The sequence below is a fragment of the Triticum aestivum genome, chromosome 5D (assembly GCF_018294505.1).
Source record: "Triticum aestivum cultivar Chinese Spring chromosome 5D, IWGSC CS RefSeq v2.1, whole genome shotgun sequence".
Lineage (NCBI taxonomy): Eukaryota > Viridiplantae > Streptophyta > Magnoliopsida > Poales > Poaceae > Triticum > Triticum aestivum.
The window spans coordinates 390,001,540-390,014,092 of NC_057808.1; the positions used below are offsets into that span (position 1 = coordinate 390,001,540).

At 41.8% G+C, this 12,553-nt stretch overlaps 1 protein-coding gene across 1 annotated transcript; it reads right to left on the reverse strand.

The window, feature by feature from the left end:
• Positions 1 to 8,134: 8,134 nt before the first annotated feature.
• Positions 8,135 to 11,204, reverse strand: LOC123125071 (uncharacterized). The gene is made up of 5 exons (XM_044545606.1): positions 10,996 to 11,204; positions 10,793 to 10,890; positions 8,929 to 9,828; positions 8,683 to 8,829; positions 8,135 to 8,592 (listed from the first exon to the last, which is right to left on the reverse strand). Exons 1-5 carry the CDS (start codon positions 11,027 to 11,029, stop codon positions 8,215 to 8,217), a joined length of 1,557 nt encoding a protein of 518 aa, XP_044401541.1. The 5' UTR covers positions 11,030 to 11,204; the 3' UTR covers positions 8,135 to 8,214.
• Positions 11,205 to 12,553: the final 1,349 nt, after the last annotated feature.

Sequence of the window (12,553 nt, forward strand, 5' to 3'; positions counted from 1 at the left end):
GAAAGCCGAGCATAAAAACTTTGAATAATTATTTCTCTTGGAAGCTCATGATTGGGGCGTGAATATAACATTGATTTAAGCCTCCCCCAAGCTTGAGCGATGCTTTCTCCTTCGCGAGGCCAAAAATTATATATATAATTGCGATCACGATGAACAAGATGCATAGGATAAATTTCTGATGAAATTCCAATTTCAATCGTTTGTAGTTCCATGATCCCGTATCATCACATAGCCTATACCATGTCGATGCATATCCCTTCAAAGATAAAGGGAAGACCTTCCTCTTAATAACATCACCGGGTATACCTGCAAGCTTAAATAATCCACAAACTTCATCCACATAAATTAGGTGTTCATCAGGATGCTTTGTTCCATCTCCTGCAAAAGGATTAGCTAGCAGTTTTTCTAACATACCCGAAGGAATCTCAAACTGGACATTTTCATTTTCATTTTCATTTTTATTTTCAGTAGGTTCAGTGGGTTGAGGAGCAACTCTTTGCTCTACTGGTCGGGGTGAAGATACCCCGAACAAGCCCCTCAGAGGATTACTTTCCATAGTAACAACTGACAGTAAATTTCAGCACACTATATAAATTTGTCCTTACCAAATTCCACCTACCAAAGGCGCTTCACTCCCCGGAAACGGCGCCAGAAAAGAGTCTTGATGACCCACAAGTATAGGGGATCTATCATAGTCCTTTCGATAAGTAAGAGTGTCGAACCCAACGAGGAGCAGAAGGAAATGATAAGCGGTTTTCAGCAAGGTATTCTCTACCAGCACTGAAATAATAGGTAACAGATAGTTTTGTGATAGGATAATTTGTAACGAGCAACAAGTAACAAAAGTAAACAAAGTGCAGCAAGGTGGCCCAATCCTTTTTGTAGCAAAGGACAAGCCTGAACAAACTCTTATATAAAGGAAAACGCTCCCGAGGACACATGGGAATTATCGTCAAGCTAGTTTTCATCACGTTCGTATGATTCGCGTTCGGTACTTTGATAATTTGATATGTTGGTGGACCGGTGCTTGGGTGGTGTTTTTACTTGAACAAGCATCCCACTTATGATTAACCTCTATTGCAAGCATCCGCAACTACAACAAAAGTATTAAGGTAAACCTAACGATAGCATGAAACATATGGATCCAAATCAGCCCCTTACGAAGCAACGCATAAACTAGGGTTTAAGCTTCTGTCACTCTAGCAACCCATCATCTACTTATTACTTCCCAATGCCTTCCTCTAGGCCCAAATAATGGTGAAGTGTTATGTAGTCGACCTTCACATAACACCACTAGAGGATAGACAACATACATCTCATCAAAATATCAAACGAATACCAAATTCACATGACTACTAATAGCAAGACTTCTCCCATGTCCTCAGGAACAAACGTAACTACTCACAAAGCATATTCATGTTCGTAATCAGAGGGGTATTAATATGCATAAAGGATCTGAACATATGATCTTCCACCAAATAAACCAACTAGTATCAACTACAAGGAGTAATCAACACTACTAGCAACCTACAGGTACCAATCCCGGAATTGGAGACAAGAATTGGATACAAGAGATGAACTAGGGTTTTGAGAGGAGATGGTGCTGGTGAAGATGTTGATGGAGATTGCCCTCTCCCGATGAGAGGAGCGTTGGTGATGACGATGGCGATGATTTCCCCCTCCCGGAGGGAAGTGTCCCCGGCAGAACAGCTCTGCTGGAGCCCTGGATTGGTTCCGCCAAGGTCCGCCTCGTGGCGGCGGAGTCTCGTCCCGAAAGGTTGCTTATGATTTTTCTTCGGACGAAAGACTTCATATACCAGAAGATGGGCACCGGAGGGCCAACAGGGGGCCCACGAGGCAGGGGGCGCGCCCTGGGGGGTAGGGCGCGCCCCCACCCTCGTGGCCAGGTGGGGCCCCCTCTGACGTACTTCTTCCGCTCAATATTTTTTTTATTTCCAAAAATAACTTTCGTGGAGTTTCAGGACTTTTGGAGTTGTGTAGAATAGGTCTCTAATATTTGCTCCTTTTCCAGCCCAGAATTCCAGCTGCCGGCATTCTCCCTCCTTATGTAAACCTTGTAAAATAAGAGAGAATAGGCATAAGTATTGTGACATAATGTGTAATAACAGCCCATAATGCAATAAATATCGATATAAAAGCATGATGCAAAATGGACGTATCAGGGGCCCGTCAACCATAGTGGGTTGAGCACCCCTGATCAGGGCGCGGATCTAAGGGCCCGGTGGGCCGTTGGGCCCACACAGTGGAGATCATCCTAACATTCTCCCCTTTGATCTCAACTTTTTTGCTTTTAACCTTATGCTTTTACTTTACTCGTTTCATAACAGATCAATACATAGAACATGTTTCATTGTCACAGCTCAATTGCCGATAGAATCAGACAGCCACAACGTACCTCTCTGTTTTGAAACAAATTCTTTAACCTTGGGCCCTTTATTGTCCGGAAATCTTAGACTATACCATAAAACCCATGTCGACTGTGTGTTCTCCGAACACACTGGGCGGTAAGCCTTTAATAAGCAGATCTGCAAACACTTGTCTGTTGCTTTTATGCTTCAAGCATTTCTACATAATTCCGGACTTTCTCCTTTACAACGCATAACTCTGTGTCAGTGTGGTTGGCATCAACACTTTACTCGTTGTCATAGGAGCGAAAAACTTAAAATGGTTATTGCTGTTGTCAACCATTATCAACTCCGGGTACAGGTCTTCTTAACCATTTTGCCTGTCCCTCAATCTCATATCAAGCTATAACATGTTTTTGCATCACATTGATGATAATTGTTTCATTCTTTGGAGCTTTTCCACATCAAAACTCCAAGTGTGAAAGTTAGCGACAATTGTGGATTTCGCTATACATTTCACAAGTCCTGTCTTTGTACTCACAATATTTTGAGAGCACTTATTTCTTTCAGCATGAGGCCGATATCTTTGACTCCATTCCAGTGTTCTATATATGGACTGGACATTGCCAAAACAACCCGGATACGTGAACTACGTTAGGGTAAAATCATACTTTTGCATTCATTAAACTTCCAACAGCTGAAGCATATGGTACCATATCCGTTTTCAATCTTTTCTCATCAACTTTTGGAGCACCATAGTTTCCAGCTCCATTACCCTTGACTATAAGAACAAGCGCAGTTTTTCTCGCATGCATACTTTAGAGACCTTTCTTAGCATGTCCATGCGACATTCCTAATACCCCCTTTTATTCTTTTCTTGGTGAATCTCGGTAATTATAACGAGAGACACTCTACCGAGAACATTCTTTTGAACTTTGAGGACAAGAACTTCTTTTCTCCTGCTGCAGTAGATTGACATGACCACTAGCAAGTAGGACGCCATCCACATGCACAGGATTAGAAAGAATTTCCTATTCTATAACTTTGCGTGAATACAATTGTCCTCTCATTTTATTTAACCCAAAATAACATCTAATTCTTTTAACTTTAAATGCCACTGTCTGGAGACTTGCTCTAGTCCATAAAAACTTCTTGAAGCAGTATCCCTTGTGTTCTTTACTTTCATATGATGTAACTCAGATCAGGATGTCGATCATGATGTGCCACTAACACTCATTGTAATCTATTCATTCTCTTTGCACAAAATCTTTCCTTTGGAAACACATTGACCTTGTAGACCCTTTACAGCCTACTGTTTATGCTCCATTGGAAATTACTTATGAGTCCCAAACATCGTTGGGATTCACCAATTTTATTTCATCTCATATAATCTCTTATCATTTAGACAAACAAACACTTCTCAAAGCTCGATTGAGCGCTTTAAATGAGGTGGGATCAACCTCCATTTGAACTTCACCAACATAGACTTTATAGTAATCGGAAGTATCTGATTTTCTCATTCCTTGAGACCATATGTACCTCAGGTACTAGCACTTCTTTCATATGGGGTTGTTGTTGCTCTGTCATTGCCAAGAGGCAAATTAATTCTGTAGTCTTTCATTTCCAAGAGACAATAGAATTTACAGGGACTTGTATCACAAGATCCATGTTTACTCATTCATCCTTTATAGAGCTAACAACAAGTGTTGTATAGGTCATACAACATGCTCCCCCAGATTACTCCATCTTCACTAAAAATGGCGTATCTTTAAACTTTATTTTTTGGGTTTATTCTATTAAAACTTTCTTCTTTCTGGCACTTTAAGCACCGTAGTATTCCTTAGTCTGCTTTCGGAACTGTAAAAGATCCAGAAATACAACTATTTCTTTTCTTTAGGGGTATTATTATGACCGTCGTACTCCCCCAGACGATCACATTCTTCATTAATGGATCACTTTAGATGCATAATGTGCATCACATTATCTAAAGTATAGGGGACTTTCATCATTCTTAATTTATTTCATATTTCTTTCTCCCCTCGAAATGTGGCAAGAATTTGTTTTTGCCACAATTTCGAAAACCATTCATAACTCTTGTGAATTGAGGAAACTTCGATTATCTATCTCATTCATTTGATTAATTCATACGAAATGAAGTTATCTGTTAACTGGTATGGGAGTCCTTTTTCCTCATTCCATTTCAGAAACTCAACAGAGTTCTTTATCATTAGTACTTTTGCAAGTCACACTTGCATATTATTCTTATCTTTAGGTTCGTCTGTAACTTTTATTCTCTTTGGATTTATTGAGTGCTCATAAGGTGTACGGTCGATACTAGGAAAGCATAATAGCTACTCCGTACTTTTCTCCCAGAGTGGGACACAGTAAATGCACATGAGTCATCATATCTTTCTCTTGTCATACAGGATAAGTCCTTTGCCAAAATTTCTCCTGCCATACAGGGTTTTTGACATAATACTATGTCAACTTTACCCAGTTACGCAGGCATTTTCCCAGACTTTTCCCGCCATGCGGGTTTTATCATAATCAACTTTTCCCGCTATGCGGGTAATTCCCTATAAGGGACATAAATGCAAGAATTGGCTCTTTTGACTGCATATTCAATCATCAAACTTAGAAATAAATCTGAACGCTCTTTGACACACATGCTTGATCCGACATTGGTCAAATTAAACACGCATGTTGCTTGTTTCATCTCAAATCATGTTGATTGAAAAATCTTCTTCATGGAGAGTACATGAAAGACATTAGTCAACCAAGACTCTCAATGATCTATCTCTTTTCTTTTGAAGCCATTCTTTAGAGAGAACATACTCCCTCACGTTATGACCTTTCTTGGTCATATTTCGGGTCACAAGTACCCAGCCATTCGCTTTGACAAATGAAAGCATGGAAAATTTTTAGTCTGAGAAAACTTAGCCAATAATCAACAATAATGAGCATAAAAATTAACCCTACGTTGGTCTGGTTAAAAAATATGCACATTAAACTTTTTGAAACTTTCCTTTTATATTCTAAATAACCGTTGTGGCAGAATTAGAATAAAACATCATCCTTCTACATTAAGTCCATATCACCGTTGGGCGGAAATGGAAATAATGCGTATAACTCATAAACAATGTGATGATAGTATTTCTATTAAACAACTTTGCTAAGAAATCATCATCATCAACAACTTTATTGCGGCGGAAACAAGAAATATACATTTCTCTAGCTCAAGAACATTTCTTGATCTTTATCTGTTCTCTAAAAATTGATCACTTTGATACAAAAATTATCAGAGATTTAAGCTTTGAACATAAGACTCATAGAATTATAGTACTGTTATCATCAACGTTGGTCAGAAAATAACAATACCATATTTTAACTTTAAAACAAATATCTTTCTTTTGTCATAGAGGAAGCTATCTGAATATGATTTCACCCACAGGGGAAAACATTGCTAAGAACAGTTCTTCCAATTAAATTTTCGCGTTGGTTCCAATTTGATTGGAGGATACAACTTTTTCTTTGCGGCGGAAACTTTACAATATTCTATTCAGAACCAATTCTATACTCTTTTACTCTCTACGCAATTTTAACCGGTTTGTTCAAAATTGCATTAGAGAAGCAACAATTTAATCTTTCACTATAGTTCTATTCACTTTTAAAAGAGCACTTTTATTTTTATTTGCAGCGGAAAAACATGAATAAAAAATTCATGAACTTTTTTACTTTTATTTTTTAGAGCCATTTCTTTTATTTTTCTATTCTCTAAACAGATTTTTCATTGGATAAATCGGAATAGAAAAAAGAATTGCAACTGTATATTTTTTTGTTAACAATAGTAACTTTTCAGAAAATTTTCTATTTATTTTTTCAGAAACTTTTATATTTTCTGAAAAACAAACAAAAAAAATAGCAGCAGTGCAGCCTAGCGCGCGCGGCCCGCTGCGGAAGCCAGCCGGCCCATGGCCTGCTCGGCGTGCCGCGCCTCGCAAGCCAGCCTGGCCTCGGCCTGGTCCGCCACCACTTTCGGCCCAAACGGCCCAGTGTTGCGCTATGGTTTTGATCTGGACCATTAATGGAAATCCGACGGCTATCTGTGCGATTTGCCGGATCAAAATCAGCTGCGCCGCTCGACTGGGGCTGAACCCTAGTCCATTTTCTCCTCCCGCGCGCCGCTTATCCTCTCGCTCGCAGCGCTCTCTCTGGCCGTCCGGCCACCGCGAGCCTCCATGCCGGCCGCCGGTGACGGCGTCCACCACCGCCCTCCCCCCTCTGCTTCTCATTCCGCCGCGGCGGATCTGCCTAGCGGTTTGGTCGCCCAGCCGGCGACGGCGTCAGACGCCACCGCAGCGCGCGAGCCTGCTCTTGTTCCCCCTCCTCTCTTTGTCCATCCAACGCCCCCTTTTTGCAGAGAGAACAAGGCGCAGCTGCGCCCGCTCCTCCTCTGCCTTGCTTTGAAGACGACGACGGTGGAGCACTCGGAGGTGGCGCCGTTGCCATCCCCTTCGCTGGCTGCGCGTTCGCCTTGCGGTGAGCGCGTCGCCGTCGAACGGTTTGGCCGCGGTACCCTTTGCCCCGGTCGGGGTGGTTCTTCATCCGACGCCTCGGCATGCCGATGTGCGTCGTGATCGAGAGGAACGGCACGTCCTTGCGGCGGCGCAACTTTTTCGACAAGGAGTTATTTTCCCTCTTTCTCTGTTAAGAGTTAGGGTTCTTGGGGGGATCTTTTTTCTGTGATTTCTTTGTACCGAAAATAATCTAGATCCTAGCCTTGTCTGATACCATTGATAGATGTTGTTGATCACTAGGCTAGATTAGATCGGTGGTCCTACCTTCTCCTTGTGGCTCGAGGAGCTCCTGGTGCTGGTGATGGCAGAGAATAGTGGTGGCGGTGCTTCCCGTCAGCACTGCACTAACCCTAGATTGGTAGGGGATGTAGGTGGGGTGTACGGCGTCGCTACGAACCTCGTGTTCTCATGTTGCGAGTCGCCCACCCACCTCTTTATATATGTGCAGGTGACAGTGGCCCGTCGCTACGAACCTCGTGTTCTCGTGTTGCCCACCCACCTCTTTATATATGTGCAGGTGACAGTGGCCTGTCAACCATAGTGGGTTGAGCGCCCCCGATTGGGGCGCGGATCTAAGGGCCCGGTGGGCCGTTGGGCCCGCACGGTGGAGACCATCCTAACACTGTGATGACCCACAAGGCGGTGCTACGACGGCGTGCTGTGTGAGAGCTGCATGTGGCCGCCCCTTGTTGTGAACAAACACAATTAGCAGAAGACGATGACTGAGCTGTGGACTTGTGGGTGTGGGAGCTCGAACGGATGGCTGCGATTGCACCCATTCAACGGCTGACTAGGCGGATGTTTTGTCGCTGCATGGCATCCGGATGGCGCCTATCGGCCGCCAAGGCGCAAAATTGATGGTTTTTTGTGCTCTAGCACAAATGTGGTATCAAGTTGTTACCCTAACCTCAACTGTGGTGATTTTGCGTAAAATAACTCGTTTGCAGCGGTTGCTGCTCTGGTGACAATGCTATTTTACATTGTATAGAGATTCTGTGTCAACTAATTCGGATGGGAGGGAGTACTAAGTTTATTTATTGTTGTAGGTCATATCAGAAATTTTTTACGAACTTGGTCAAAGGTAAGCAAGTTTGATTTGGATAAATATAGGACTTCAACTATTTTGGAACGAAGGGAGCGATAGAGCTGTGTAATGGATTAACGGTACATTCCATGGTAACCAAACAAGACTGAAATTTCTTCCATGCCATTTAAACTAACAGTGTTATTACATTACGTTCTGTTTTACAAACTTAAGAACCAAATACGTCCTAAATGCCAACGGTATTACATTGGTTGCAAGGCTCCAAGACAATTAACTTAGCCGTGGAGGGAACTTTTCCTGCGATGTAAGCACGGATAGCCTCGAGTGCTTTAGGGGCTTCCACAAGAGTGGCCTTCCTTACAACTGAGCATTTGCTAAATCTTTTGTCAGAACACTTCAACCCACCATGAGTTATGTCGAGTGTGAGGCACTCGAGCGATGGTGTATTCTCAAGAATATGACATGTGAGCTTAACCAGAAGCTTAGAGGAGCAGAAACTAGTGATCTTCACATGCCTCAGATTGCCGTAGCAGTGTCCCGGAGTCCGCTCCAAATGTGAGGGATCTTCAAAGATGGAGTCATGCTTCTGGCGTCTCCTTGATGCCTGCAGATGGAAAAACAACACGCTTGAATTCATGGCTCTAAATGGTACAGTCACTAATAATTATCTCAGGCAGGGCCAACAGTTGCTTACGTTTAGGCAGAAAGTCTCCAGGCAAGGAGACGCGTCAAGAAACGAAACCAACGAGAAAATATCATAGGTCGTGGCGATGGTCCATCCAGTTATTGTCAAATATTTGAGGTGGAGGAATTTGCTTGGTAGCATTGGTGTACTGATCATCTGCATAAAAATTCTGTAAGATTAACCCTCTTACAATATAATAACTGAAGCTATATGCATATCGCTAGCCCATAGACACCAGAGTTTTAGAGTATATACCTCACCAGTCGAAACTATGTTAAGAGTTTCAAGATTTGGCGTACTTGACGGGAGCATGGCACGAGCATAATGAAGAACACAGGAATGTGATATGAAAATTGTCTTCACCTGCGATGATTCTCCAAGAAATAGCTGTACCTGTTCACCAACAAAGTGAAAACTGGAGATATTTGGGGCTTTGCTTTCAATCACTTGCAGCATGGAACACTGGGACACCTTCAGATAGCTGAGGCACTTCAGCCGGGCAGGTATCTTTATGGAAATTATCTCACTGCAACTGGTGAGTTCCAATCGCTCCAAAGCAACAGAACTGGATAGAAGGAACCCCAGCTCAGCGCTCTCGATGTTCACGCAACACAGATACAGACTGGTCAGGCTTCTCATGCAACCGAATCCTGCTGTGGGGCGGAAGGCGCAACCTACAAGGTGTAGCTCACGAATGGTGTTTCCACTGCCATTAGATAAAAGTGGGCATGGAAAGTTGTAGATTGCCTTTTTTGATAAATGATCACTTTTTGAATGCAGTATGAGGCTGAGTTCTTCTATGCCTGGTGTAACAGCAATCTGGAGCCAACCATCGAGACAGTAGCTGGTGTTGGCATTGTAAGGACCATAGAATCCAAGGCTGAGTGTCTTCACACCGGTGCCTGAGTGGTTTCTCAGAATGTGGTCAACTCTGCTGTTGTAATCTCCTGCTGTTTTTCTCTGTGTACGTGCATTTTCCATGTAGTCCATCACTTCTCTTTTTCTGGACCATGCAGGAGGACCGTAGCCCAGTGTTTCCTTACTGAAGGTGAGGTTAGGATGGCAACTCCACGAACTTCGAAACGCGCGAGAAACACAAGCAGCACGCGCAGCATCTTTCAGTGGCAGAAAGTAGCATATATGACGCCAGATATCCTGCAAGCATAAGTAGAAAAGTTCAAGATTTGAATTGCAGAAGCAAAAGGTATTAAATACTAGATAAAACCTTTGTGTCTATGTCAGACTATAGTTTTCACTTCCAGTGAAATATTTACCTTTAGATCAAAATATTTCAGTTTTACACAAGAATTTAAATATTTTTAAAATATTTTCAGATATATTTTTGAATTTCAAGTGAATGTTTCAGTCCTTTGGCCAAAATGCAAACCAAAATCATTGAAATTCACTGAAATTTAGTAATTTCGGTAGGTGCCGAAATATTTCTGAAACTGAAATTTAAAAACCACTCAAACACAACATCGTAAACGGTGCAGATTCGTGTCCAGGACATGCCTAAAATTTTCCATGTAAGAAGAAGAAAACACTTTTGGCTTCAGACACGGCTGGACTCGGTAGGAGCATGTGAGAAAGTGACCGCAGATTTAAAGCACATTTGCTTCAGATATCCAAGGTTGGGATCAGTGTTTGCACATGTGACAGATCCTAGGATTGTACAATTTGTTGCTGTATTTGAGCGGTGCTTACATGCTTATTATGATAAATTTAATCTTGTTCTCAAATTGAGCATTCTCTACTCCTTGCAATGATACAGATGGATCTCAAGTTAAAGCACACTTGCATAAGATATCCGAGATTGTTTGGCATCTTGGAGAACTAGTTGCTGCATTTCAGCGATGTTTATATGCCTATCCTAGACTGAAGTTTAGTATACAACTCATGCTGAGCATTGTCTACTAGGTCATCCTAGTATATTTAACATCGTTCACCTTCTTTGATGCAGAAGAACTATGGTAAATCGGTAATATCAAAGCATAGGATGGCTTTCTTATCGCAGTTAGCACAAGTATATTGAACACACATTATATCAATTATGTTACAATCTAGTAGCAGTGGGAATACTGGGTAGCTCAATGATGGTAGAACACATGGTCATCGTTACCTCCGGAAGGTGTGAGCCTGAATATCTTAACTTGTTGCCAATTTGAGAAGCATCCACTTGTGAGCGCTTTTCTTCAGCAAATGAACCAATTGATGCATCTGCAACAGGTCATCGTTATGGTAAGTAGACACAACAAGCACATCTCCTGCATGATTCAGAAAAAAATGGCATATGCAGATAAAATAAGGAAGGCAGTGGCTTACGGCTGCCTTGGATTTGCCGGCGGCGAGGATCCATGGGTCCACACCAAAATTCCTCTCTTTGCCGCTCTGCCTCCGCCTCTCTGACTCTCAAGCCCTTTATTTATCAGGAATCTATTTGCGCCCAACCTGATCGGATTTTTCCTTTTTTTGAGGCAAACCTGATCGGATTCGACTCCAACAATAACAATACGAGGAGGCCCCGAAGGGAATCATCGTGTGACGCCGGGCCTCCACTGTCCCCCGAAGGCAAACCTTCTCATAAGAAACTCTCTCGCATGGGCCATTGGGCCACCAGGAGATGTTGCTCCGATATTTCACCCGTTTCTCAAAAAATAAAAAAAATAAACCACCCACATATTCGCCCTCTAATCAAATAACTGACTGGACTTGGGGTGCCCTTTACAAAATTCACTCTCACTTCCCTCACGTGGTGACAAGTGACATACTGCATGTGTGACACCTGTCGCAATCCGAAAGTTTTGTGGGTTTTTTCATTCATTCATTTTTTTTCAAAGCATTCATCTCTTGAAGCGTGCGTGCGAATCACGAACTGTTTTAACTGTTGTGTTTCTTCCGTTGAGATTTCAAAACTAGATCCTATGTTAATATGTTTGACTGATTTAAAAAATATATAGATAGGAAAACATAAAAAAAGAATGTCAGAGAAAAAATAAAAAAAAGACATAAAAAATGAATAAAAATAAAACTAGAAAAACAAAAAACAAAAAACACAAACCCAAAAAAACAAAAACCAGAAGCACATATGTGCTTATCACTTTTTTTTGGAAGCACACGTGTGCTTTTCACTTTTTGGAAAGCACAGATCTGCTTTTCACTTCCTGAAAAGCAAGCACACCTATATTTTTTGCCTCAATGAGAAAAAGGAAAAAATGCCCCAAAACCTAGGAAAACCCAAGCAAAATATAGAAACGCGCCCCAAAAAACCGAAAACGTGTGCAAAATATATATGTTCCCATGAGGTGCGCCGACAGTTGGCCATAAGGCGCACCACATGACTTGTTGGGGGGCACCTCCCGTGGTGCCGACCGTACGGCGTATATACTTTTTTATAGTAAACTACTCTTCTTCACTTATCTCCCCTCCTCCTCTGTCTTAAGGTGTCATGTGTCGCCATTGGACATCACAAAGATATAAAAGAGAGAGATGGATCTTCGGTCCTGGTGACCCACGTGAACCTCCTTGCTGGCTGTTTATTTTTTCAACTCAGCTGCCCGATTTTCTATGGAGGGAAGATCAAACGGCGGACGAAGTGCCCTGGACGATCAAACGGTGAACCATGTGTTCGTATCTATTATTAAAAACAGATCGTTCGCCAATCAACTTTTATTTTTTTAAGAGACTAAGGGAGTATTACTCCTTCCGTTTCAGAATATAGTGCATATGAATTATTTTTTAAGTCAAACTTTACAACTTTGATCAAGTTTATAGAGAAAACTATTTATATCTATAATATCAAATATATAAAATATGAAACTACATGTTATAATGAATCTAATGATATATGTTTGGCATTATAAATGTTAATGTTTTTCTTCGT

Coding starts and splice junctions, on each gene's coding strand:
- LOC123125071 (XM_044545606.1), bottom strand. CDS start 11,029: ATGGATCCTCGCCGCCGGCAAATCCAAGGCAGCC. Junction 9,829..10,792: donor CAGGCTCACACCTTCCGGAG/GTAACGATGACC, acceptor TTATGCTTGCAG/GATATCTGGCGTCATATATG. Junction 8,593..8,682: donor TGGAGACTTTCTGCCTAAAC/GTAAGCAACTGT, acceptor TTCCATCTGCAG/GCATCAAGGAGACGCCAGAA.